Consider the following 27,826-nt stretch of genomic DNA (forward strand, 5'->3'; position numbering starts at 1 on the left):
AACTTTTGCCTTAGTTTTTGTTGAGTCCAAAAGCTTTCATATCGTTCTTTGGAAGAACTTACTTTAAGTTCAAGGTCAGTTTGTAAGTCGTTTACTTCAAAAGTATCTGCCTCGAAGGGATCCATATTTTTATCTATATGATAGCTTTTTTGTGTCAAATCTAAATTTTACTACTTAATATGTTAAAATTGTTAAAAATTCCAGATTTTTTCTAAGTTATTTTTTTGCCTAAATTGTCAAATTTCAGAATTTTCCAGGTTTCTAGGTAAATTGGCAACTCTGTATAGTTTTATTTCTTAGTCTAACTTAGTGACTTTTCAAAAAAAAAAAAAAACTGGAAATATCATGAGGTGATAGTTAATAACAAATAACATAGATTTTTACAAACCATTTATGATCCCAAATAACATATATGCCAGGTTATAAAATAGTGAGAGGGATTTAAATCGTCTATGATCTATGTAATTGTTAAATAAGGAAATATTTACTTGAAAGTAGGAGTCATAAGCACTTGATTTTTTTTTCTATCTGTTACATAAATAAAAGAAACTTTTTTGTTTAAGTTTCACCTCAGGGTCAAATAATTAATAGCAAGCTAAAATTAGTAAAATAGCAAGAAAAAAAGTAAAAATCTTATGACAGCCCAAAATTTTAAAATCGCCCCCTTTTCGCCCCCTTACTAGTTATCGCCCACCCTTTCGCCCCCTTACTAATTATCGCCCCCCAAATTACTAAAATCGCCCCCAGGGGGGCGATATCGCCCACTTTGGGAAACCTAAAAAAAAACGGTATATTTGCAAAGGTAAGACAGTTTAAAGAAAAACAAGTTGTCGAAAAGCTATTAGGTTAAAATAAAAGTCATTAAATATTTTATAAACACAAAAGGAAATCAATAATTATAATGTTTGAAAACGCTGCTTAGCAAGTCGAAAATGAAAACTTTAAAAATAAATAAAAAACAGTCAAAAAATATTAATTAATATTTTCTGTTTGTTAAAATAAAATAATGTATCAGTCTAGTGAAGTATTTATTTTTGTGTGTTTGTTTTGTGTCATATTTAGTAATTAGTAACGTTAAGAGTTTGTGTAACAGCTTTCTTAATCAAATAATTTTTACAATAAACATTATAATAACTATAATAATAAATAAGCAAGAAATACTTCCAGTTTTACTTTCCATGGTAAGAAGATGCTATTTGAAACAATTTCAATATTGGCAGATTGTCCTAAAGTATTTTCAACTTAAAATTTTCTTATATTTTAAATTTTAGCTAAAATTAGTGTAATAAATTCTTTTAGTATGGATTTTAATCGGTCAGCCTCAGTAGTAAGAACAGAAATAACAAAGTTAAGCTGTTGCATAATAAGCTAAAATTTAAGTTAAATGTAAAACAATAGTAATCTTACTGCTACGTAGCTTGTCATACAGATTTGCTTAATATGAACTTAAACAAAAATAAACATGATTTACTTTGTAATAAAACCAGTATTAAATTAAAAACCATTCCATAATATTTTGTATTTTTATTGCAATCTAATAGCTATAAATCTATCATCAGCCTTTTCAGACTCGGTTAAACATTTTCAAGAGGTTATAACAAAATAACAGATAGAAATATTTAATTTTCTAGTGTTATTTTTTTTTACCACAGTGACCGTTACAAAATTGAAGGTTTTTGAAATTTACATTCGAGCATGTTTGTATATATTATTAATTAATCAGAAATTAGAAAAGTAAACAAGCACCCTTGAGAACACAGCAAAGCAAAAATATTAGAAGAAAAAAAAAATTTGGTTAAAACATCCGTAAGGGTAAAACTTCTAAAAATATACATTTTTTCTAAGGAGCCTCACTCATAAATTTAAGCCCCAATCCAAATAATTTTTTTTAAAAAAGGTAAAGGAGCGTTTTCTATAATTTAGAAAAATTTCTTAGTTATGTTTAAAGCTAAGGAAAATAATTAAACATAAAGGTGTGACATTTTTTAAAAATTGCAAAACTGCTAATCGAGTTAAGTTAACGCTCGTTAAATATTTTCACAATACTTCAAAAAAGTAGAACATAGATCAATAGTTTGTTTCTGTTAATATGCTACAAGTTATATAATTATTTTGTGCTTTTAGAGGCAAAATTTTAGCGAGATAATCTTTTACAGTCAATAAAGATATTTAAAAAAGTTTAAACTGAATATAATAGTTTTCATGGGCTATATGTGAAAAATTAATTAATATTTGAAAAAATTAATGGATAATAAAATCATACTAAATACGAGCCATTTTGGTAAAATAAAATACACTAATAATTTTAGTGAGTTTATCATTCATAATGTTTTATTTTAGCCGTATTTTTAATGTTAATCAAACTAGTTTTTTCATTTAAATTGCAAATAACTTAAAGTTATGAAATATTTGAAATGAAAAACAAAAGTATAAACTAAAATAAATAACAATTACAAAATTAAATCAAAAGTTTTATTAAGTTTAGTTCATTTTAATCAATTTTTGTTTTCGCAATGATCACTTAATATGACAAAAAAAAATTGATTTAATTGTATGTTAACTCCTTTACTGTGCAGTTCCATTTAAACTTAGTTGTAAAATTTTTATGAATAAAAACTAATCACACACAAATGAGTCTTTGTTTTAAGATTGGCATTCAACATTGTAAGGCATGTTGTTATATAGGATTTAACAAAAAATCCTGCATGATCAAAGTAGCTTAATGTGCAGGAACTGTATTAAACAGAACACTTTTTGTAACAAATAACATTTAAAAACATTTTTAAAACGACGATATACTGTTATTTTTTTAGAAAATGTATATCAGATTAATAGTTTTAAATACACTCGTTTTTTTTAGTGGAACTTTATTTTATAATAAAAAGAAATACTATTTCATTTAACAGCGTTCTTTAGGTTTAATATGAGTTCTAAGAACCGTTTGTCGTTTACTAAAGTACCAAAAGTTTTGTATGAAAACAGATATTGCAACCAAGAAGGATTCAGCATTTTGGCTTGTGGAGGAGGAGACAAAAATAAAAAACGTTTGAATCAAGTTTTAGAGGTCAAAATTCCTAGCTTTAAAGTCACAGAGTTTCCTTTTATGGAAAAAAGTCATGGTTTTCTCTATTTAAATACTATTAATTCTAGTATATTTGGCATTCTTGACTTGGAGAGTAAAAATGAAAAGCTAGGTAGTTGTTGCACATCTGTTGAAGTTTATTCTGAAGAAACTAAAACTTGGAAGCACCACTTTAAAAACTGTGAAGAACGGTTTTATTTTTGTCTTTGTTCCTTCATTAGTAATTTGTATATAATCGGTGGATACATAAAAAACGAGAAAGAAAGTCTTTCTTCTTGTTTTATCTATAACATTAAAAGTAATGAATGTAATGAAGTAGCAGATTTAAATCAAGCAAGATATGATGCATCTTGTACAGTTTATGAAAGTAAAGTTGTTGTTACTGGGGGCATTTTAAGAGCCGCTAAAAATTGCCATTTAAAGTCAGTAGAGTCATATGATTATTATGAGAACAAATGGACTTATTTACCTGATATGATTGATAGAAGATTTAATCATGCTGCAGTTAGTATGAGTAGTAAACTGTTTGTTATTGGAGGAGATAAAACTACAGGCTGTGAAGTATTTGACAGTTGTTCCAGAAAGTTTACAAATATTAACTCAGAGATGAAATTATCATCTTTAGGGAGACGTTATTTGAGAGCGTTTTGTATCGGTTCAAATATTGTGGTTTTTCAACATCCTCATAGTCTTTTATTTACGCGTATGATGTCAATGAATTACGCTGGTTGACAGTTGATTGTTCGAAGAATTATACGAAGAATTATTTTGTGCACTCTTGCATAAAGTATTACATACAATTACAGATAACATAAAGAAGTTAGTAACTAAGTACTATTAAACCTTTTAAAGCATTGATAAAACATTGAAGACTTAGTTTTTTAGTTCGTTTATTATACCGTCTGTATTTTCGTATGCTGTTTATAAGTTTCATTTGAAAAATCTGTTTTCCCTTTTTGTTTAATTATTTTGCTAAAATAAGATTTTTAAGTTTAATTACCATTTTGTGAGTTCTAATAAAACTCAATTGTAGCTCCATACTGTGTCCGTCTTTTCAAATAATTCACTAAAACGACAAAATACTAATACACAAGGTGTTTAAAGGAGAAAGTGTTTATATGAGGCAACTAACTTGAAAAATATAAAATATTATATATTAAAGTGTTGCGACACACTTTCAAGACGAAAAAAAAAAATTTAGGTTATTTGATTTGCATTTGATCAAGTTTTTTACAATATTATTTTCCATTTGTTTTTAAACCTTTTTGTTCAGACTTAAGCAATAAATGAAGATTTCTAGAACACTGAAATTAATACATTGTTTTCATTAAATAAAAATTTTGAACAAGATCTTGATAACTTTTCTCTATATAAGTTTACAAATTAAGAACTTTTCATTGTTTAATTCAAGTGATGCAAATCCCTTATCAAATTTAGAAGTGAAATCTTACAAAAACTCAAATAAAGCCAAGAAGGTATAATGACCTCTCTCATACTGTGATATAGTTAATAAAAACTTCGCAGACATAAAAATTAAAGTTAATTAAAAAATAATTGGTCCTAAAGCCAAGCGTACGAAAAAATTTTCAGTTGTCGAGTCGGACACACTACCTGGATAATTCAACGTCTTGTCCAGAACTGCAACATAAATATGAAATATTTTACTTTAACCTTGAAGTTAAATTTATCTTCGATAATTTATAAAGTACTGAACAGAGATGTTAAAATGCTAAAAGTTACTATGGTAATTCAGCAATGAAGTGTTTTATTTTTGGTTTGTTTTAAGTTAGTAATTTCACGCTTGAGTAAACAAAGCAGAGCTTTTTAACATGTCTGGTACTGAAACCTACTGTTAGTCAAATTATCAAAGTGATTGGTTTTAAATCGTTAATTTAATTTTAGTTGATCAAACGTAGTTTACCCTTTATTTATTTTTTATTCAGAATGTGATATTATACTATATAAGTTATTAAAAAATATCAACAACTATAGATAAACAACTCTAGTTAATTGTAGATTTACAATGAAATAGATAAAAAAACACTTAAAAGTAAGTTATGTACTTAAAGTTTAAAATTATTTAGAATGCTCCTAATTGTATAAAACATTTTTATTAATGCACTTAATTGGAGTTATTCTTACTGTAACCGATTTTTCTGAACAGAAATAACAGAATAATTTTACGAAGTAATAAAATATGCATATTCAGTATACATTCCAACATTTTTCGTTGATATAAACTATTAATTTGTTTTGTTATAAACCTGATGCTAATGATGCAAGAAAGCAATACTAAATTCTTATTTTAATTCTTTTACGCTCTTCAGATAAACATTACCAAAGATTTTTTTTCTATATATAAGAGTTAATTCTGTATTATTTGTACTTCTTTTAAGTTTTAAAAACAACTAACAGACGAACACATTATGTAGCTATGATTAAGTTATATAGGAACTCATAAAAAGTTTATTTAAAATATACATTTCATTGTAGCTTCAAGTCACAACGAATTAGCTTTTCCAAACAAGTTTAATTTAATTTTCATTTTAAAAACTTACTTGTTCTTAGAGCTTTTTTTAAACTTAGTATATAAGTATTAATATTGTATTTTATTTTAAAGCTTATTAGAGTGTACATTGTAATTTTATAAAACAAGAATATTTCTATTAATTTTTGAGATATAATCAGTTTTGTGAAAAAATCCATTTAAGGTATGAAATGAAACAACTTTCAGAAATATTGGAAAAAATTGATCCTTTTTTAATGAAATATTTAGCTGTGCAAAAAATATATAGAAGCAATGTGATAACCGTATAAACAAAAACAATAATGCGTTTGTAGTTTATAGAACTAATTTTACGTTTAGTTATTTATTTTACTTAACCTCACAACATATATTTTTTTCAATATTATTTACTATGGTTGTGTGAAAACTTTAAAACGAGTTGAATGAGTTTTATACTCTATCGTTTAGATTAAAGCAAAAAAAAATATTTTTGTTTAAAAAAAGGTAATTAGTTGTTATTTAAAACTAGCTTTTTTATTTCAAAAACTAAAAGTGTTAAAAAAACTATTTTTTAACTCTGAAAATATTCATAGTTTGTTCATTTAGGGAAACCACCACACTGCCAACTTCTACTACCATGAACTGAACATTAGCAAGATGCTACTTCTTATCTTACACTTCTGTTATTTTGTATTGTGCAACTAAAAAATGCCCAAAGAGTTTGGTCCAAGGACCTGGCGTACAAAAAAACCTCTTGGTTATCGATTGAAACACGAAAAAAGTTAAAGGCCATGTCCAGAAATATTACATGTTGAATTAGATTTAATGTCTGTTAAAACTAATTGATTTTATGACAAAAAGAAGAGTCCAATTTGAAATACAGTTGTTGTTTTAAAGTTATTTTATAACAGTTGTAGATACCAAATTGACTTCCTTGTATATGAACTTACCTTGCTTTAAATTCTTAGTTGTTGTTGTTCTGATTATTAGATAAAATATATACAAATATTTTTTTTTTGTAAAAAAAACTTAAAGTTTGCTCTTTTTTCTAAGCCTAGTGATTGTATATATTCAGAAATAGTAAATATATTTTGTACTATTTCTTTGAGAACCTGTTTATGTGTAAATTACTGATATTTTAGAGACATATAAAAAAGCAAATAATAGTCAAATAAAAAGCAAGAACTTTGATAATTATAAAATAAAATTTTTATCACATAGTTTTTTAGTACATTTAAATATTAATCAAATGGTTTAGTTCTTTGTCTTAAAAAATAAATATAATTAGTAAGGAAGTGTTCTGAAAAAGTATTTATAAAATAAGAACTTCATAGACAAAAAAGATGTCATCTAAACCTACAAAAAAATTTATAATGAGCTTTTTAAAAATAAAAACTAAAAAAAGTTTTAAAACTAACTTTGTTTTTATTAACAAAAAATATAGTTAGTTGAATTTATTTTTAAAATGCTTTGCATAATGTTCACTTTAATTTGATGATTACTAATACCACAACAATTTTTTTTTACAGACAAGCAGTGAAGCTACTATAAGAAAAACTAAAATCCAAAGTTTTGTAGATAAAAAAAGTATAGTAAAAATTTATTATGTGAAATTTGAAGTTTAATTTTGCAGGCATATAATGTTTAAAACTAATTTTAATTTCTACAATTTGTTGATATTGCTTTTATTAGTTGTTCAAGAATGCAGTTGCTCCAAGAAAACAAGTGAACTAATTTTTGTCAATGCTGTAAGTTTAATTTAGTTGTGTAATTAAAAGTTAAAAGTTTTACTTACTTTGTATTACTGTATTTTTTAAAACAACTATGTAAAAAGGTTATAGTTTTTTTTTCAGTGAAAAGTAGTGCTCTTAAGATTTTTTATTAAATCTTTTCAAAATCAAGTTTGGTAGGTAAAAATACTTTTTGAATTATGGTACTTATATTTACAGTTTTAAACTTGGACTTATAAATTATTTACTGAGTAGTATTTTAATTTTTACAAATAGTTTATTAACTTTATAGAGGTCATATGAATTTTTATATTATAGTTACTGAAGCTAAGTTAAAAGTCATTAGTTCTCAGCAGAGAAATTTAATGTTCATTATTAGTTTTACTTTTAAATTAAATATAAAAATAGCATCAAAAATAAAAAACTTATGGTCTCACTTTTTTTTTCCAGATCTTAAGCAACTTAAAACGGCATGACATCTGTATAAAAATGTTTTTTTTGATGTGTGATGAAAAAATTAAAAAATCAAGTATGAACAACACAATATATATTAGTTAAGTATATTTACTTACATAAATAGAAAACCTTTTTCTATGTAGTTTTAAGGTATGCTTTTTATCCAAAAGAGAATCAAGTTTTTAAATTTTAACATTAAAACATAAATGTTAACTTGTGTTTTAAGTGAAATAGTTGTGCATTTTCGAAATCAGTTTTTGATAAACAAAGCAGGTTTCTAACCCAAATGTTTGTTAGTTTTCATAAAATAAGTTTTTTATTTATTTTTAAATCTAAGAATTAAACGTTCAACTTTATTATGAAACAATTAAAGTTTCCTCAGAATGGCATTAAAAAGTAAAACATACTGCAGGAGGCAATCTTATGTTTTCTCAAAATTAATTGTTTTTTATATCTACTTGTTGTCATCGTTAACATTTCTCTTCTTTTAACAGATTTGGAGGCACGGGGCAAGGACTCCTGTTGACCTTTTTCCTTCAGATCCGAACAATGATAAGTGGGAAGACGGACCCGGACAATTGACCACTGTGAGTTGAAATTAAAAAGAGCGTTTTAAACAGTGTTTAAAAAAATGTTTTATTATTTTTCACTTTAAGTTGAAAAAATGTTAACAATAAACTACTGTGAGTTGTTCTGTATAGCTTGTTAATGTGTCGTTCTAACAAGTATATCACTATTTAAATTAGTTGTTATTAAAAAGTGCAATTGTTAAAACAATTGAATATATTCAAATTAAAAATAAACAAAAAATAATAATTATGTATAAGGTAGGAAAGTAAGTTAGTTAATTTAGGATACTTAAATACTTTTTTTCTGTATTTGAACATTAAAAACAATATTGTTTATTTGGCTTCTCTAAGTTAATAGTATATTTGGTTTAAACTTTGTAGATAAACATACATACATTTTAAATATGCAAATTTGTATTTGAAGTTTCCAAAAAAATCATGAAATGTATCAATGATTGTGTTTTTTCTCAGACCGGAATTCAAAATCAATATAATTTGGGACAATTTTTGAGAAGAAGGTTTGGAAAACTTTTAAGCAAAGACTACAATAGCAGTGAGGTATTTTGTTTTTGTTGTTTATGATCTTTAGATAATAATAAAATGTGCAAATTAAATATTTTATTTATTACCACGTTTCAGTTTATAAAATCCGACCTTGATAGATATTAACATGATACTTAATTTGCACTTTTATTAGTATTTAAATAAGATTTTTACTTTATACTAAATTGAGCAAAATTTTTTACTAAAGACAAATAGCTATGTAATAAAACCTTAAAAATTTTGTTTTATTCTTTGGTAACTAAATAAATTCTTGTAAACCTTAAGGATAGTTGGAAAAATTGAAAAAAATGGTCATAAGTATTTTGAAGTTAACAACAGTTTATAGCAAGTACCTACTCAATTAAACTTTTTTATTGCTATTTTAACTTTTTTGTGTTTTGATTTTATACATAAATGTTTTTTTAAAGTTTTCAAAATATTAAGAAAATGGAAAACTCCTTAGTTCTACTGAAGTATTTGCATTGATTTTTTACATTGTTGTAAAAGCAGCATGTACACTTTATTTCATTAGAAAATTATTATATTTTCTTATTTTTTTCAACAAAAAAAAATTTCAATAACTTGAGGTAGTTGCAATTATTTCAAATATATTAGTACCAATTAAATTTCATTATTTGTTTTAAATTATAAATAAAAAATTTGTATCTTTAAATTTTAAATTACTAGAAAACCACAAAAAAAAAACCATGGCTGAACACACGGTTTTTACTAAATACTAAAATACTAAAAGGTAATATATAAAAACAATTAAATTAGTTTATGATATAAAAAAATATTTTCAGAAAACAACTATAAATAAAAGATAGGTATTTTAAAGGCAAGCTGATAATTACAAATAGTCTGTAAAATAAATAATCCTTTGAAAAATACTCTGAAAAAAAAGTATATTCATACTTGTTTGCATGTATAAAAGAAAATCAATTTAATAGAAAAGATTAATACCAGAAAATTCTCGAATGTATAAAAATAATATATGTATTTATTTTCAAAAATTAAACTAGAATAAAAAAAATAACATAAAACTAAAAAATAACAATTATGTTCAAGTTATAGTACTATACACTCTAAACCAGGGTTTCCCAAGCTTGTTTGCTAATGGCCCGCTTTAAAGAGTTTGAAAAAGTAAAAAAGTAATGGCCCCCTTCAATATATAGATTACTCATAAACTACGATAAAATACACATAAGACCTTTTTTTTTTTTTTCGCTCTTTATCTGAAACTCAAGAATATCTAGTGTAAGTTTCTAAACTACCATAAAATAAACATCAAACTTTTTTTTTTGCTCTTCATCTGCAACTCCAGTATATCTAGTGTAAGTTTCAAGTTATGGCCTCCCTGTGGCTCCTTTACAGCTCATGGCCCCCCTCTTCCCCCTTTGCTGCTCATGGCCCCCTAGGGGGCCACTTGGCCCACTTTGGGAAACCCTGCTCTAAACCTAAAGTTTTTTTGACTATTGCACGTTAAAAGTTTAATAATACATATCCATCAAAGATTTACGTTCGAAGCACTGATGTGGACAGAACGCTGATGTCAGCAGAATCAAATTTAAATGGTCTCTTTCCGCCACACAAAGACCATTTGTGGAACGGCAACAAGACCAGTTGGCAACCAATTCCGGTTCACACCATTTCTGAAGATGACGACTATGTTGGTTGTTTTGAATATAAAATGTAAATAAATATGTTTATGATAAAGCTTTATTGGAAGTTTCTTAGTTTAATTTTTCGAATTTTTTTTTAGTTCCACTACTAAGTTTTGTACTATATTTATTGGTGAGATAAAATAAAATAAAATATTATATAATAAATAAAATTATATAATAAAATAATACAATAAAAGTGTTATTATGTATGTATGGTTATATTAATTTATTTGTTATTACTTCTTTCCCATTATAATAAAAAAAAAGGCTGATCACATCAAAAACTTTAACAAAATTTAGAAGTTAATCTTAGATAAGCTTTCGTAATCAAGTTTGATATTGTAATGTTCATATTTTGTAAACATTTATATATTTTTATGTTCATTATGGTGTTGTCGACTTGATTACTTAATTTAACTTTTTGAAACTTAACTTTTATGATGCAGTTATAAAATTAGATTTTGATATTTTTCGTTTTGAAGTGAAAAAAAGAGACCTTTTATCTATTGTTTAAATTTTATGTAAATATAAATAGTTATATGAAGGTAATTGTTACAATACTTAAAAAATATTGAAACTTAATTTCAAAAGATTACCTAGTTTCTAATACAGCTCAGTAAAAAAAACTTCTAGAGTAAACTTTATGAAATGATTTAAAGAAAAGGCTTTATAAAAATAATTCAGCTTTCTTTTATTAATTATGTTATTATGTAAAATTTAATATTAAACACTAATTTATTTGTAGTAGTTTAACTTACATATGGTTTAATATTTATTGATACTTAATATTTATATTATTCTTTTAAACTTGTTGTGTTTTTTAATTATTTTAACTTGAATTGTTAATTTTGTTAGCTTTAGTTATATATAAAAAAATTATAGACTTATAAAAACATTAGTAAGGAATTAATATAAAACTAAATAAAGCACAGTTGTAAAGTAATTATATAATAAATTAAAAAAAAACTAATTCCCATATACTATACTTTCTGATATTGTTAATATTCTTTTTTATGTTTGATAACAATGCTAACATCTTATTTATCATTTATAATACTTAGTTTTTTCTATTTAACACAGTTAAAAATATTATCAATATAAGTTTGTTAACACCGTTTTGTAATTTTCTATTTTTTGTAACTGCATTTGCGAATGTTAAAATCTTGTGCAACTATTTATTTTGTTCGCTCATTATTTCACAACTTATGAAAGTCTTATAACTTATCACTAATGAATTGTTAATCAAAATGTTTTTATACTTTTTAACTGTTTTCTAAGGGACTAACAACTTGAATTGCATATTGCTTTTCTTTGATAGTAACAAGTTAAACATTTAACTTTATTTTTTACAAATTGTTTTATGCCTTTTGAGATAATTATAAAACTAAAGCTTGTCATGTACTAAGGTTCCTACTTGCAGTGAAGCTTTTACAATTAGAAAATTAGGTGTTTCCTAATAAATTTAGCTACTTTTTATTATTTATTTAATTTTTTTTGCAGTTGTTACACTTTCCGCCTTCCAAATGTCCTTACTATGATGACGTAATAATGCCAGAAATTTATGATACAGACGTTCACAAAGATTTTGTCGAAAAAAATCAAGTTTGTCTTTTAACAAATATAATTATTATTAGCAATAATAGAAATCTTATGTATTTTTGAAGTTGACATCATTTTTTTGAATTTAATCGAATTTAATAACTTGTATTTTAAATTTATGACTACTATTTATTTACTCAATATCTTGACAATGTATACTTTATGAATAAGATTGTCAGATAGCTTTTTTGTTAAATTTTTGTTAAATATAAAAATACTGAGGTAATTTACTTAAATTAACGTAATCATTTAATTTTTAAAAAACTCAACAACACAGCTTCAATTGCAAAACATGTTTTTATGTCACATGTTTGTTTTCTCATTATTAACTTTTACACGCTCTCGAAAAATCAAAATAATATGTCTTAATATTAATTCTTTATTTTTTTTTTACTTTTTTTGATCTAACCTGGGTATTTTTAACTTTAAATCAATATTATGGATAATTTCAACAAATGACAATTATTTTGGTCATTTTGAAACAGATATAACTTGTTCATCTTTTTCAGCTTTTATTAAGTGTTCAGGATTTTAAAAAAACTTATATAATTTAACTTACCATATAAGTTATTACTTATTATTTCTCAGGATTTTTTTTCTTGGTTGAGTGGTTAGGGTATTTATATTTATTATTTATCATATTAGTATTTATTATTTCAGGATTTTTTCAACGAAGTGGCATGGTTGAGTGGTCAGGGTCACCATGGCAACAGTTCGACTACTTGGTGGGTTGCAGATGCTATTAATTGTGAGGTGAGAAAATACAAATTAAATTATTAAATTGTTTTAATGGCGGTGTTACAGCTGTTGAGGAAAAAATATTAAATTTGAGTTCAAAGGGGCACAGCAGATTTCTGGATTTCAGTTTATATCAATTAATAAAAAAAAAAATAATAAAAATTTAATTAATGGATGTAGAGCTGTGTATGTAAAACAAAATAATTAAAGTTGAGTTTAGAAGTAGAGGTTTCTGAATTTCACTACCTATCAACTAAAGTAAAATGTTTTTTGAGTTACTTACACATTGTATGAACTTGTTTGACTTTATTGCTTTGTGTTTTGTAGGGTTTGGGTAACGCCTAAGTACTAGTAATTGATGTCACTTTTGCACAAGGTATGTTTTTATATAAAGGTTGGAAGTAAGTTTAAATAGATATACATGTATACTATTGACGTTGTTGAAGGGCTAACTTTTATGAAAATGTCTAAAATAAAATAAACAAAAATAAATTCATTTTATTTGTCACAAAAATTTTATAGTGTTTACGGTAAGTATAAAAGTTATTATTTCAAACTTGATCTTGAAGCGATATTAAAGAAATATTTTCAAAACAAGTATTATTTTTTTAATATTTTTGTTTCTTTTACAAATATTTTGAAATCTTTTTGTTTATTATGTACATTTAAAATAAATTTACTATAAAAAGGAATCTAAAATAACATAAAAAATAGTGAGTCAAATAGTTGTTATTTTAAATTAAAAAATTAGGCATACACGTTCAAATGTTTAACTTAATATTGATTATTGCTTATGAATAGTTTGCTTTTGTTACTAGTTTTGACCAGGGTTGCCACATGGTCAGGAAAAACTAAAAACTACAAAAGTCATGAAAAAATAGGGGTTTTTGAAAAAAGTCAGGAAAAGTCCGGAAATTTGACATAATTAAAAAAAAGTCAGATTTTTTCATTTTAAATTTACAAAATTCCTTATTTTCCAAAGCCTTCAAATGGTAAAAAATTAGTTAAAAATCCTTTTAAGTCGATAAAAATTGAAAAATTTTCCAAGAAATTTACAAAATTACTTAATTTCCAATCATTCATTGGTATAATTTATAAAATATCCTTTATAAAACTGCAAAATTTTTCTATTAACATATTGAACAACTACCCTACTTTTACAAGCAGTCTTTGTAAGCTTTTTAGTATTAATGATCTGTAGCAAGGACATTTCCATAGTGAAACTCGAACTGTAACATATACACAAAAGTTTATCTGGCATAATTTTAGAATCAAAGTGTTATTTTTGTTTAAGTAAATAATTGAGGCAGCAAAATTTGAGGTAAAAATAAATGAGTGTAAAAAAAAAGAAATCAAGCCCGCAAATTGTAGCTAAATTTAGAGAAAAGATTCTCTTCGACAAGTGTAGGGGCAGCAGATGAGAACGATTTAAATAAAATGAGGCAACTGGTTTTAATTGCCAAGAAAATGAAGCGGGATGCAGACCAGATGAAGGAAACCATATCTTCATTTGATAAAGAGGTTGAAGTGCTAATAAAGAAACGGAAAAAATAAATTTTAGTACATTTAATAAAAAAACTGTGTCTGAAGTTCTTTATTCTTTTAAGTATTTAATTGTAAAAGTTTGTGATTGTTTTAAGGTTTTAGTTGTGAAAGGTAGTTATTAATTTAAAGTTTAAGTTGTTAAAGTTCCTTACTTATCGTTTCGTTTATTTAGATAAATTTCTGTTAGGAAATGCTAAAAAAGTGTGTCTTTTTTCAGACAAGCTGTGTTTATAAGGTAATAATACAAGTATTTTGCTATTAAAGCTGTTTATCGCAAATACGTCAATCGTACACAGATGGTTCAAATTATGTAATGGAAGTTAGATGATTGAATTCACCAAAAAAAAAACTGTTTTAACCTGTATTAAAATTAGATTGAAAGCTTTATGTAGTTTTAAAAATTAGATTATGTATTTTATAATAAGTTTAAATTAAGAGTTTGATTTAGAAAAGTCAGGAAATTTTTCTCAGCTTGATTTGTGACAACCATGTTTGACTAAAAAATTTAAGCATAATTCACTAATTTAAAAAAGGTTTATTTATTAATTTCGTTTAGCGCATCCTCAGAATAATCTTGCTAAAAACTGATAATATTATGGTGTAAATTTAGTCACAAAGAATAATTTTGAAATGTCTAGTAAAAAATAGTTTGTCATAAAGTATAAAAGTCTGTTTAAAAGGTTTAATCCAGAATTGAGTTACACTAAGCTGATTTGAAGTAATTTATAAGACAAAATTGCAAAAACAAAAACATTTAAGATAATAGAATTTTTTTTTACCTGAAACTAAATTGAATAAAAAGCACATTACAAAATACAACGAAAAGAAACAACAATAATACTAAAAACACGCTATTTATGAAGTTTTAAATTGTAAAAATCTCTTTGCTTGCAAATTTTTGGTTCGCGAGTTCTAATAAATTTGCAAACGAATTATGTTTAATTTTTTTAGATTATTGCTTACTGATTACTACATGCATAGCAACAGCTGATTTGTTAACTATATATTGCTTAGCAACAGTGGTTTATTGTAAGACGGGGTGGCCGAGTGGTTAAGGCGATGGACTGCTAATCCATTGTGCTCTGCACGCGTGGGTTCGAATCCCATCTCCGTCGTTCTTTTTAAGACTAAAATAATTTTATTTGTGTAGAATTGTGATTATATAAATATGTTTATATATATATACATGAATTGCTTAAATTATTTCATTTATGAATAGTATTTTTAATTATAAAATTTAAAGCAAGTATTACTTAGAAAAAATATTATTAAATATCTGATGAAATATATAGGAAAAAAACAACTTGAATAAAAATAATAATATATATATAAATAAGTAGAAACAAAATCATGGAAAATATAAGGTATAATTATATATATAAGTTTTTGAATTTTGTCCACTTTTTAAGCCAGACTTATAAAAAACTTATAAACTCACGGAGAAGTTTTCCTTATTTTTATATTTCTTATATTTTTGAATATTATTTAGATAACATTTTTTTTTAAACAGAAAAAGTTTTATAAAATTTTGCTGCCTTAAGCATAAATTATCAGAAAATATTGATTTGTTGTATTTGTAAAACTATTGTTATCATTTTGTAATTATAAAAACTTGTGTTAGCAACTAATAGTTTAACACATTTATTTAATACATAAATATTAAATAAAATGACCATAAACGTTAAAGAATAACTTTTTTATAATAAACCGCATTTGTTTATTATTTGTTATGTTACTACTTCATTAATTTACTTTTCTAATCGAAGAAGCAGTTTGTATATTGTAGATTAGCTGAAGAATAATAACTTTCTAAAATTTGTTTCAAGTTTTAATTTGAATTTGAGATTATATAACAGATTGTAGCTGTTTATGTCTGTAATTATGTATATACTTTAATACTTAGTAATGACATTTGAATATACTTGCATTACATACAAATAAATAAGTTTTAAATGAATTTAATATGTGGCTATTAAATTAAAACTTAAGCAAATTTTATTTAATAACAATATTTATATTAATTTAAGCTGTAGGTTTACAAAAGCAATTTTTATACAAATATATTTATTTTTGCTATATTTAATATCTTAGGTAGAAGAATAATTAATTCAACAACTGCAATTGTTTAAGTTTATAACTAAAAGTTTAGTTTTATTAAAGCTACTCTTATATAAATATAGACTAATTATCAAATATTACAGGATGAAAGTAAATATTTATTTAACTATAAAACATTAATACTAAACAAATAAATTTAATGTTCAACAAATATTATTGACTACAATACTTGATTGTAAACAAAAAAAATTATTTGTATTGAATATTGTAAAACTAAAATAAATATTTTTAATAGAATGTAGATTTTTAGTTATTTTTGAAATGTTTCACATTTGAGATTTAATTAATATTCTATTCAAGTATTTAAATTTATAAAAGTTCTGAACATTTTTATCTATTTTAAATCAAAAATCTAAATTTTTAAAAAAATCCTGGTTTTTTACAAGTTTTTTTGGTGTATAACTTTTAAACCATTTGAAAGTTTTAAACAGGTAAATAATTCAAAAAAATGCCACAAAACATTTGTAACTTTCATAAAGTTAAAACGATTAGCTTGTTATCTTTTAACAAGTGGTGTTTTTGTTTTTATAAAACTGTCAATGGTACTTGAACAAGAAACTTTTTATTTTGCACACTTATAATGAATTACTGTGATTGTTAAGAGATAATGATTAATGGCATTTAATCCTATTTGAAATTTTTTTAAACCTATTTTCATGTATAAATATTATAAAAGTTACTATTTTTTATAATAAATGAACAATAAAAAAGAATTAAATTTTATTAGTATTATAAGTTTGTTTTACCTATACACCTATCTTTTTTACGTAAATAATTTAGTCTTGTTCAAATAAAAATATTCATAAAAATATAACAACTTTAAATTTGCTCTTTATAGTATTACCGTGAATTAAGAAATATTAACTAGAAATAAATTCCTATTTATTTATTTAACTGTTTTATACTGATGTTATGAGTCAAATTAAGTTTAACAAATTACGTGTATCTGAATGTAAAATCTTAAAAAACAGAAATAAATTGTATTGAACTTTATAAATTTACAATAGTTTATTATTTAATTATAACTATGTTGTTAGTTTTATCTTTTACAAAATAGTTATTGTTTCGTATTATATTGTAATTTGTTCTATTTAGTAATAAACTTGTTCATAAGAGTTTAAGATAATTATCTGTTTATTAGTAACAACAAGTATAATGATGAGTATGTACAAACTATAATAAGAGATTTTAACTTTAATTTTTTCAAATTAGATTTTGTAACTAATTTAAATAATGGATTAGAATCACACAAATGGTAATATTATATAAGTTTTAAATATTTGTGTTAAAATATAAGCGTTCCTGTTCTAATAAATTATGACAAATTTTAGAAAAAAAGCTAAAATGATTTTTTATTACAAAAAGTCATTAGTTTTACTTGCTAATCTAACGTTTACAATTGATAAGAATTTCGATAAGATATATTTTTATCGATTTAATACAAGTTCTATTCATACCTCAAACTATAAAATCTTCTGTACAATTTTTAAAAAATTGGAATTAAGTTTAATATCAGATGATTTACGACTAAATTGTCCATAAATATTCATAATCTAACTTATAAACCGCGCTGTTTTTTATAAGTGAGTTTTACTGTTACATTTAACCGAATTACTCATTTCATATAGTTTTAGTTTTTTTTTTAAAACCAATTTTATGTTTTCGGAATTTGTTATTTTTTTGTTTCCGTGGTCATTTTGTTGATCTAGCTTTATAAAATTATCAACAAAACTTTTGTTGGTACATATACTTATCAACTTTAAAGTATATGTATTTTAAACGTATGAACTTTGAACAAATTGGATTAAAGCAACAAGTAATTAAATGATGTTGTTTTAATTATTGTATAACTAAAATTACAAAAGTAATTTGTATTGTTACTTTTACAATGTTTTTATTCCGATTTAATTTTAATAAACAGTTTTGTGTTTTTTTTAGATAGTTTTGTAACTGCTATTATCAAATTCTATCAACTTGAATTATAAAAAATTTATAATCTAAAGTTTTAATACTTAAACTAAAAAATAAGTATGTTTTATACCATAATATTAAAAGACATCAAAAAAATAATATGTTGTACTTTTATTTACTAAAATTTATTAAAATTTGTGTGTTTAATTCGAATAAAATAGGTAGAATTTAAAAATAATATTGTAAAACATTTTTTTTTAGCAGCTAACTTGTAGTTTTATCATTTTTGTTTTCATTTTTTCGGTAAAGGGTAAGATAAGGCACATATTTTAAAAATTTGATGAAATTTGTCGTTGTAAGTTTTATACAATAAAATCGTTTATTCCATTTTTTATAATAGTTAAAAAACAGTATGTTGAAATTTTATAAATGCCAAGGTTTTTAAGTTCTTAAAATATTTTTTAAGTCTTTTAGTTTAAAAAAATGCTAAAATAGTTTTTATTTATTTATTAACTGTTTAATTTGTAAAATTTTGTTGTGGGTGCTGTTTATTTGTTTTAAATAGATAATAAATAGAATAAGTGAATGCCCAATTACAGATAAAACTAATTTGTGTTAGCTCAAGAACTTTTTTTTTTGATTTGACATTTTAAATTAATAATGTTTAACTTTTGAAACTTTTTCTAATATCGTTTGAATTTAGGTTATAAAGGATCATTTTAGTGTTATGTAGGAGTTTTTGTAAGTTTTCTTAAAATTTATTTCTACTGTACAATAACTCCCCAGAACCTTAAAACCTTTTAACATGCAAAAAATACTTGATTTTATAATAATTGTACTGTAGGACTTTAACCAAACTCGTTTATCTGCATAAAAGTACATTTTGAATACTTTTCACTGTATGTGGAAAGTGTTTTTAAGAAACAGTGCTAGTGTTTAAAAACTAATAACGAAAACAATAATCTGGTCAGAAACTTTTCTTTTGAAAGAATAGTATTAAAACGCTTTAATAATTTTTTACTAGTAAGTTGACAGAAAAAAAAATTAAGCAAGGCACATAATAGATAATTAAAATTATTTAAGTTTGATACATTTTGATCACCATGACAACAGATACACAATGGTATGGAGCTTGCGGATTGGGTGGACGACAAAATGGTTACTAGGTTACAGGAGATGATAGGGACTTTTATGGGGTTCCTGTCAGCTGACAAGATGGGTGAGGAGTTGAGGAGAAAAGTGGCTCATATTGGCCCCGGTGGGTAATGTTTGGTTTTTTTTCAAACAAGATTCTAAACTTTTTGTAAAATTCTTTTAAATTGCAAGTTTGCTTGGTTTGTCCGTTATATATTTAAAAAATTCTATGTATGAATTTAAAACAAAAATAGTATCATATGTTTTGGTTTTAAGAAAACAAATAGAGAGATCTCAACTGCTGGAGGAGAAGTAATATATTTATTCTTTCAAAAATTTATTTTGCAAACTAAGTTTCGGTCAAAGACCTCGTCAGTGCTTAAATAAATCTAAAAAATATATGTGACAGTCATGGAAAATAGCATTTAAAATAGTATTTTGATTTAGGTAAATTGTTTTGTTTAAATCTGGTTGTTAGAAGACTTATTGAAATTATAGTGTTTAGTAATTTAATCGAGTTTCCGGTCTTAAATTAAGGAAACAAATTAGTTTTAAAATATAAGTAGATTGTTAGTTTTATCATGCTTTATATTTCAATCAAAATTTAAACAAACTCCATTTCAATAATGAAATAAACAGTTTTAACAGTTTTTTTCTAGTAAATAATCGTACTTTCAAGTTGATTTTTTGTACTTCTTGTTTTATTTATATGAACATGCCAAATATTTACACAAGATCAATTTCAGGCAGCTTAGTGAAGAAAATACTGAAAAACATGCGCCACAAAATCGAAGGAAAAATAACAGAAAAAGCAATCTTTTATTCCGCTGTAAGTTTTAACTTTTTTTGTTTTAACTTAAACTGTAAGTTTTGGTAATTGTAACTTGTAAAGTTGAGTTTAAAACATGCTCCTGTCGTAAAAAAAGGTTTCGCGATGTATTGGTTTTTCATACAATTCAAGTTTGTACACAGGGCTGCCAAAACCTGGAGTTTGACAATTTATGCAATAACAAAAACTTGAACAACCTGTTATTTAAGAAATAATAAAAAAAACCTGAAATTTTCTTGAGTTTTTTCATGTAAAGTCGATTAGATACAAAAATATATCAACAAAAAAAAAGTTATGAAAAAACAAACTTGAAGCAGTTTTACAGTATCTTTTCCATGTGTTGTACTGTACAATATAGCTTTTTACCTAGAATTTATTTTAATACCAAAAATAGACCAAAAGACATGTTCTTGAAAAAACCTAGAAGAAATTCTGAAAACTTAAAAACAAAAAACATTTGGCAACCCTGTTGTTATACCTTTGTAAATATTGTTTGTTACGTAAATACTTGTAATCATCACAAATAAAACTTGTGAGTGACTTAAACATACATGCAAGATGCAAAAAATACCAGCTATTCATCCTCTTGTATATATAATTGTTCAGTTAGTATGTTAAAGTTTATGAGTTTGTAACTATAACTTATACTGTTGTGTCGTCACACTAATTATTGTACATTATTTTATTAACAGCACGACACCAACTTATCAGGGTTGATGACTACCATGGGTGTGTACAACTATAATATGTGTATATATATAACTGCATTTTAATTATGACGTCATAATGTTTATTGTTACAGCACGATACAACACTTTCGGGACTGATGACTACCATGGGTGTCTGCAACTATAATATGTGTGTATATATAACTACGTTTTAACTATGACGTCATAATGTTTATTGTTACAGCACGACACCACATTGTCAGGACTGATGACTACCATGGGTGTTTACAACTATAATACGTGTATATATATAACTACATTTTAACTATGACGTCATATTATTACAGCACGATACAACTCTGTCGGGATTGATGACAACCATGGGTGTTTACAACTGTAATATGTGTATATATATAACTGCATTTTAACTATGACGTCATAATGTTTATTGTTACAGCACGAAACCACTCTGTCAGGATTGATGACTACCTGGGTGTATACAAATATAATATGTGTATATATATAAATACATTTTAACTATGACGTCATAATGTTAATTGTTACAGCACGATACAACTCTGTCAGGACTGATGACTACCATGGGTGTGTACAATGGTCAGCAACCCCCATTTGCAAGTTGCATAATGTTTCAACTTTACAAAATACACACAAAAGGAAGTAACGAGTCTGAATACATGGTTCAAGCTTATTACAGGTTTAATTTAAGTAGTTTATTTTTTTAAATATTTAAATAATTTAACTTTATAACATTCACACAAAAGGTAACAATTAATCTAAGTATACGGTGCAAGTTTATTACGAGTTTTTATTATTCAAATTAATTTTAATGTTAAAGGAAGTAAATTATCTGAATACATGATGCAAGCTTATTACAGGTTTATTATTATTCTTCATATTTGATTTAGATGTTTAAATTTCACAAGATACACACAACAGTCTAATTTTGTTTGTTGTTTGTGACCTGATCGAACTTGTAGAAAGTAGTCTTTACTTTTATTATTAATATATATTCTTGAGATTGTTAACTTCAAGTAAATATCTAACAGAACTCATCGAATATTTTTTGTATTTTTTAGAGTAAAATATGTTTATACAAACTTTTAAGTTTATTTATTGCTTGCTACAGGTTTGCCACTTTACCTGGAATCCTGGAAAAACCTTAAAAAACCTGGAATTTGACAATTTAGGCAAAAATAATCTGAAAAAACCTGGAATTTTGAACAAAAAAATTAGATAAACCTGTAATTTTTAAGAATTTTAACATGTTCAGTAGTAAAGTTTTGGTTTGACTCAAAAAATTTATCATTGAGATAAAATATTTTTGTCTCACCACCAAAAATTTTTTTATTAAAAAACACATTTTAAGTAGCTTTACAGTATCTTTTCAATCTTTTTATACTGTTTAACACTGTTTCTTACCTTAAATTTAACTTTAAACTAAAAATAAACCCAAATTGTGTACTTTTAAAAACCTGGAAGAAATTTAAAAAACCTGGATAAATTTTTGAAAAAACGAGTGGCAACCCTGTTGCTATTGAAAAGCTCTTATTATTTTGAATATTGACAAACTTTTCACAAGTTCACTAGTTATTTGTATTTTTATGCTGTACTTTAGAAATTAAAAAGTACAAACATATTAACTAGTATAAGTAAACATAATTTAGAAAATAAAACTGCAGTCAACTATATAAGTTTTTTTTAATTCTAGATATAAATTACAAAAAAAGTTGTGCAACTAAAGCATTTTTTAAAACTCCTACGCTGGATAGCGTAAACTTTAAAACATATAGAGTAAAACATTGTTTACAACTTAATTATGACGTCACAGAAACACGACTGACGGTGATGACGTGACCAAGTTGAATCTGTACGGACAATGCCTGAATTGTGACGTCAGTAAGTTGGAGGAATTGAGCGAACCTTACGTACCCGATGACGTAGTTGAAAATTGTCAGATCAATAAGAAGACTGAAGATAAAGGTTTGTTTATTTATTTATTGATATTTATTTGTTTGTTAAATTTAAAATTAATAACAAAACTGAAGATAATGGTTTCTATATATTTATTTCATTTTATTAAGTAGTTGTCTTGGAATAAAAAGGAAAATAATGGCTGGTATATATCAACTAATTTTAGTAATTTTATAATTTATTTATTAATTCTATTCCTGATGACGCAGTGGGAAATTGTGATAATGGTTTGTTAATGATAAAAATTTTAAACTCAAGATCATTTTGATAACTAATAATTAATAATTGATTTACCAATAACTTAAATATTTTCAATTCAGTTTGGATCAATGTGCACAGATTATTTTTTTACTAGAACCTAACTACAAAATAAATATGATGTAATTTTTTCATCAATTTAAATTTTGCTTAATAAAGAAATACACCAATTTAAGCTGACTAAACACTAAAAGTTAAATAAAATTGTTTATTTTTATTTCAAATGAATTAGGATTAGTTACATTCAATTAATTTTTCAATAACTACAACTAAGTTATTGAAATTCAAATGTTTTGGTTACTAATAATCTTTTATAAACTAGCTTTAATTCATTTATTTTAAGTTAAACAAACTTTATTTATGCTATAAAAGTAAGAAAATGTGCAATTATAATCATATTAATATTTGGTCATTTAAAATCAAAATTATTTATCCGAAATAATGTTTAACAAAGTATTTCTTATATATTAAATATGACGTTTTGTAATATGACTATGATTTTAACCTTTTAATTATTTTTTATCAACTTTTCTATAAATATTTTTACCAGATTACAATTAATAGAATATAACTTCATATTATTTTTTTTTATCATTCAAAAAATAGTTATATACTTTTGGTGTCTGTTAAATTCATATTATATTTTTGTGACTTTAATAATATTTTTTTCTCTTTAAAGTATGTACTTAGATACAAATATTGATACAAATACTTAGATACAAATTTTAAGAAAACAAACACTGTTCTGCAGTTGTTTTAATTCTGGCTGTTGAATACGTTTAAATTTTAAATATTCTATTGTTTTATTAGTTGTTAGTAATTAAATTTAGTGAAATATGACATAATTGTTTTTTTATAGAATTGTAGTTGTTTTAATTTTTCTTGTAATCTCTAAAAATATTGTAGATAAGTTTCGTCTTTAGTATCCGAAAACTTTAAGGCGAAAGTTTTAATTTGATTAACAACTTGAACTGTTCAATAAACAACTCGAAACTAATTTAATTTTGTAACAAAATTTTTTACCACAAGTACTTGCTTCACAGTTAGTAATTTGAACATAAACAATTTTTCAAGTGTATACCCAGCTTGAATAAGTGAATTTACAGGGATAAGTTTCCCTTTTTTAAAGTGACGGTTGCAACTTGCAAGCTTTTTGTTATTGACTCTGGTTAAAAGTTTGTATACATATCGTGTGCACAGTAAATTTAGTTGTGAAGCAATAATAAAAATCTAAAAAGTTTTTGAATTGAAAAATTAAGTGCTTAAGTTTGTTTCAAACAAATAAAATTATAATCAGAACATTCTGTATATTTATAATTAGATCCACACTTGATCTAGTGTGCACATAAAAAATAGAAAAAATAGGAACACTTTACTATGAATCTTAATAAGAATATACAATGTATGATTTAATTAATACTTTTTTTGTTGTTACCATTTTTCACGCTTGTTTTTAGCTTGTGAAAAACAAAAATAAATAAACTTGAATGCTTTGAAAAAAATGTTGATCAGTTCTAATTTGGATGAATTGAACTGATTTTTTGTGTTAAAGTTTTTCTTCAACTACGTTGTGTAAATTCAAGTGTTACTGTCAGTACTGTTCTTTTATAAAGTTTGAAAACAGTCTTTTACAGCATTTGAATTCAAAATAGTCAAGATTTGTCCATATATAAAAATTTTGCTTTCCATCTAGATTATGAAACACGTTTTTTTCTAGCCTTCAGTAATTACAGTAATTGTTATATCTAATATATTTGACTAAAGTTACAACTATATTGTTAAAGTTTTTAAAATGTAATTTTAAAATGAAGCAGTAGTTAATTTTGTAGTTTGTTTAAAAAACGTTATTAATTACTATTAAACAGTTAATTAACAAATATAGTCGTTTAAGGAGATGTAATTTTAAGGGATAAGTTTCCCCATACAAACCGTTAGTTATACCTTTTAGTTTTGATAATGCATTATACATAATATTTTGACAATGCTAAAACAAAACATTAATTTAAGTTGTAGCAAGCATGACTTTTTATAGCTCTAAAGTTTACAAAACAGAGTTAAACTAAAATTTGATTTTTTGATGTTTGTTTTTATTGTTAGCTTGAACAGTTTAACAAATCGCTTCAAATTAGTCTAGTTTTGTAACAAAAAAGTTTACCACAAACAGTTATAGATACACTAAGAACAGTTGAATAAATAATATAACTAAACATATATTTGATCAGTTTTAATAAAATTTCTGGAGTTGTTACGCTAAAAAGTATGATAAGCCGATATTTTTTTAAACTAAGAAAAAATTGAAACAGAAGCTCCTATTTTTTTGAATTGATTTTAAATTGTAATTGTTCAATAAATTGAATTTAACTGATCTACTTCGGTAACAACATATATCCCACAAACGCTTTATTCCAAATAAGTTATAAATATGCAAACAATATATAGTTAATACGGTTGTCCAAGAAAGTATAATTTTAAGGGGAAAATTCCCCATACAATTTTTTTTTTAATGTGCACATTTTTATTTTGTACATGCTCATTGGTGTGCACCGATTTTTTTTTGTGTGCGCAGGAAAACGTGCTGTTTGTAAAACCAGAATGTTATTTTTATATGTTCATGGTTTTTTGCAATCGCAGCTGTTTGAATTGTTTTTTACGATAAAATATATTTTAGATGTAAGAATTTTTTGAATATCTGTTTAAATTTATTTTTGACTTTTGTATCCCATTGTTCTAAATTACCAAAAAAGTAAACGAATTAAGTTGAGAAATATTAAAGCCAGGGCTGCTCAAAGTAGCTTATATATTATTAGTAATTTTTAGTTTGATATATTATTTTTCGGTTTCTGTTTTAAATCAAAAACTTTTTATCTTAAAAGTTTATAATTTTTCAAATCTAGTTACATCAATAAGAACTAGACTTATTTTTTGATTATTTGAACAGTATGTATTGTTTTTGTTTGTAATGAAGAATTTTCGTCACTAAAATACGTTTTTTGATATTTCATTTTCCTTTTTACTTGAGTTTAGTAAAAGTAAAACTTCCAGTGGCATTTATTTTGTTTGAATATTTTGTGCAACTTTTTACGAATTTGTTTCGATTAAGAGAACTTTTTTATCATTAAGAACCATGAAAATTTATAGGTAAAAAGTCAAAGTTTTGCTTTATACTTTGTTCTCAACTAAAATTGTTCTCAACGACTACAAGCTAGAATTACGTTATTTATTTTTTATTTAATAGTTTTGGTTAGTAGTACTATCCTTTTAAATATTTCGAAAACTATCTTTTGCAACCATTCGATTCAAACATTTTTTAATTTGACCAGAAACAAAATTTAAAAAAAGTCAAATTTAAGTAAGCGTGAATTTTTCTAGTCATAAAAGGTTTATAAAATGAGCAACTTAAAACTAAACAAATATTTGGTCAGTTTAAATAAAACTTTTTGAGTTGTTAAAAGTAACAACGTATGATAAGTTTTTATTTTTTAAAACACGAAAAAATTGAAACAAAAACTCACAATTTCAAATTTTGTTTCAATTTTAATTGTTCAACTAATTGCTTGTAACTGGTCTACTTTTGTAACAACAGATTACCCACAAACGCTTTCTTCATGATAGATAATATATACATAAACAAATTTTATTAATTAGTTGGAAACAAGTTTCATATATATTTTGGGAATGACTTCCCTAAACTAATTGTTAATTCAAAATGTGATAGTCAGCAACTGAAATATCACCTACTTTGATAGACCTTGGATTTAATAGTTCTAAAACAATGTTGTGCCCACTTCCTATTTTGCTATTTGTCATTTTTGTTTATTTCAATTTTTTTTTAACTACCGTAGCTATTTGATTTGTTTTTTAATAAAAAAATGTTTAGAATATGAAAACTTAATTTTTTCGTGTTTTTCAAATACGTTTTTTAATAGTTTTCATTTTATAACTTATATATCTTATTGTTTTAAATAACGAAAAAAAAAGAAATTCGACCAAAATCTTAAACATTTTTAAATTAATAAACAATTCAAATAGCTACGGTTGTAAATAAAAAAGTTAAATTAAACAAAAATGACAAAAGGAATCTAAACTATTCTGGTTTTACCAACAGCACAATTTCCCGCGCACACCAAAAGTATCAATGCACACTTTTGAGCATTATTTTAGAACTTTAAAAACCAAGGTCGCTAAAAGTAGGTGATATTTCAGTTGGTAATTTGTAGTTTAATAATTATTTTAGTGTTCCAAAAAAAAATAATCCTAACTTTTTTATGAATATTCGAATTGAGTCACAATTATAAGAATAAAACTTAATTTTTAATTATTCAAACAGTATATATTATCTTTTTTTATTAAAGACTTTATATAAATTTTTCGTGACTATTTTTTTTTCAAATATTTCAAAAGACTTTTGAATACTTGAATTATCAAAAAGAACAATTTAGTGGAACTGATTTAGTTTGAATTTTTCTTGCAACTTATTAAGAGTT

The 27,826-nt window shown here is 24.4% G+C and overlaps 1 protein-coding gene and 1 non-coding gene across 5 annotated transcripts in view; both read left to right on the forward strand.

Moving 5' to 3' along the window:
* The first annotated feature begins 7,225 nt into the window (after positions 1-7,225).
* Positions 7,226-27,826, forward strand: part of LOC145844081 (prostatic acid phosphatase-like) — a 28,335-nt gene continuing 7,734 nt past the window's right edge. For all 4 annotated transcript variants that reach the window (XM_082951425.1, XM_082951427.1, XM_082951426.1 and 1 more), the window contains exons 1-10: positions 7,226-7,336; positions 8,269-8,361; positions 8,815-8,901; positions 10,400-10,555; positions 12,051-12,152; positions 12,810-12,902; positions 19,575-19,719; positions 20,342-20,424; positions 21,659-21,807; positions 22,942-23,093. In XM_082951425.1, the coding sequence (XP_082807551.1) occupies positions 7,229-7,336; positions 8,269-8,361; positions 8,815-8,901; positions 10,400-10,555; positions 12,051-12,152; positions 12,810-12,902; positions 19,575-19,719; positions 20,342-20,424; positions 21,659-21,807; positions 22,942-23,093 (1,168 nt within the window). In that variant the 5' untranslated portion in view covers positions 7,226-7,228. The remainder of the gene's footprint in view (positions 7,337-8,268; positions 8,362-8,814; positions 8,902-10,399; positions 10,556-12,050; positions 12,153-12,809; positions 12,903-19,574; positions 19,720-20,341; positions 20,425-21,658; positions 21,808-22,941; positions 23,094-27,826) is intronic.
* Positions 15,466-15,547, forward strand: Trnas-gcu (transfer RNA serine (anticodon GCU)). Its single transcript has one exon. It is a non-coding gene; the product is annotated as a tRNA-Ser (tRNA).

This window comes from Thalia democratica, chromosome 9 (genome assembly GCF_965202585.1).
Source record: "Thalia democratica chromosome 9, ktThaDemo2.hap1.1, whole genome shotgun sequence".
Lineage (NCBI taxonomy): Eukaryota > Metazoa > Chordata > Thaliacea > Salpida > Salpidae > Thalia > Thalia democratica.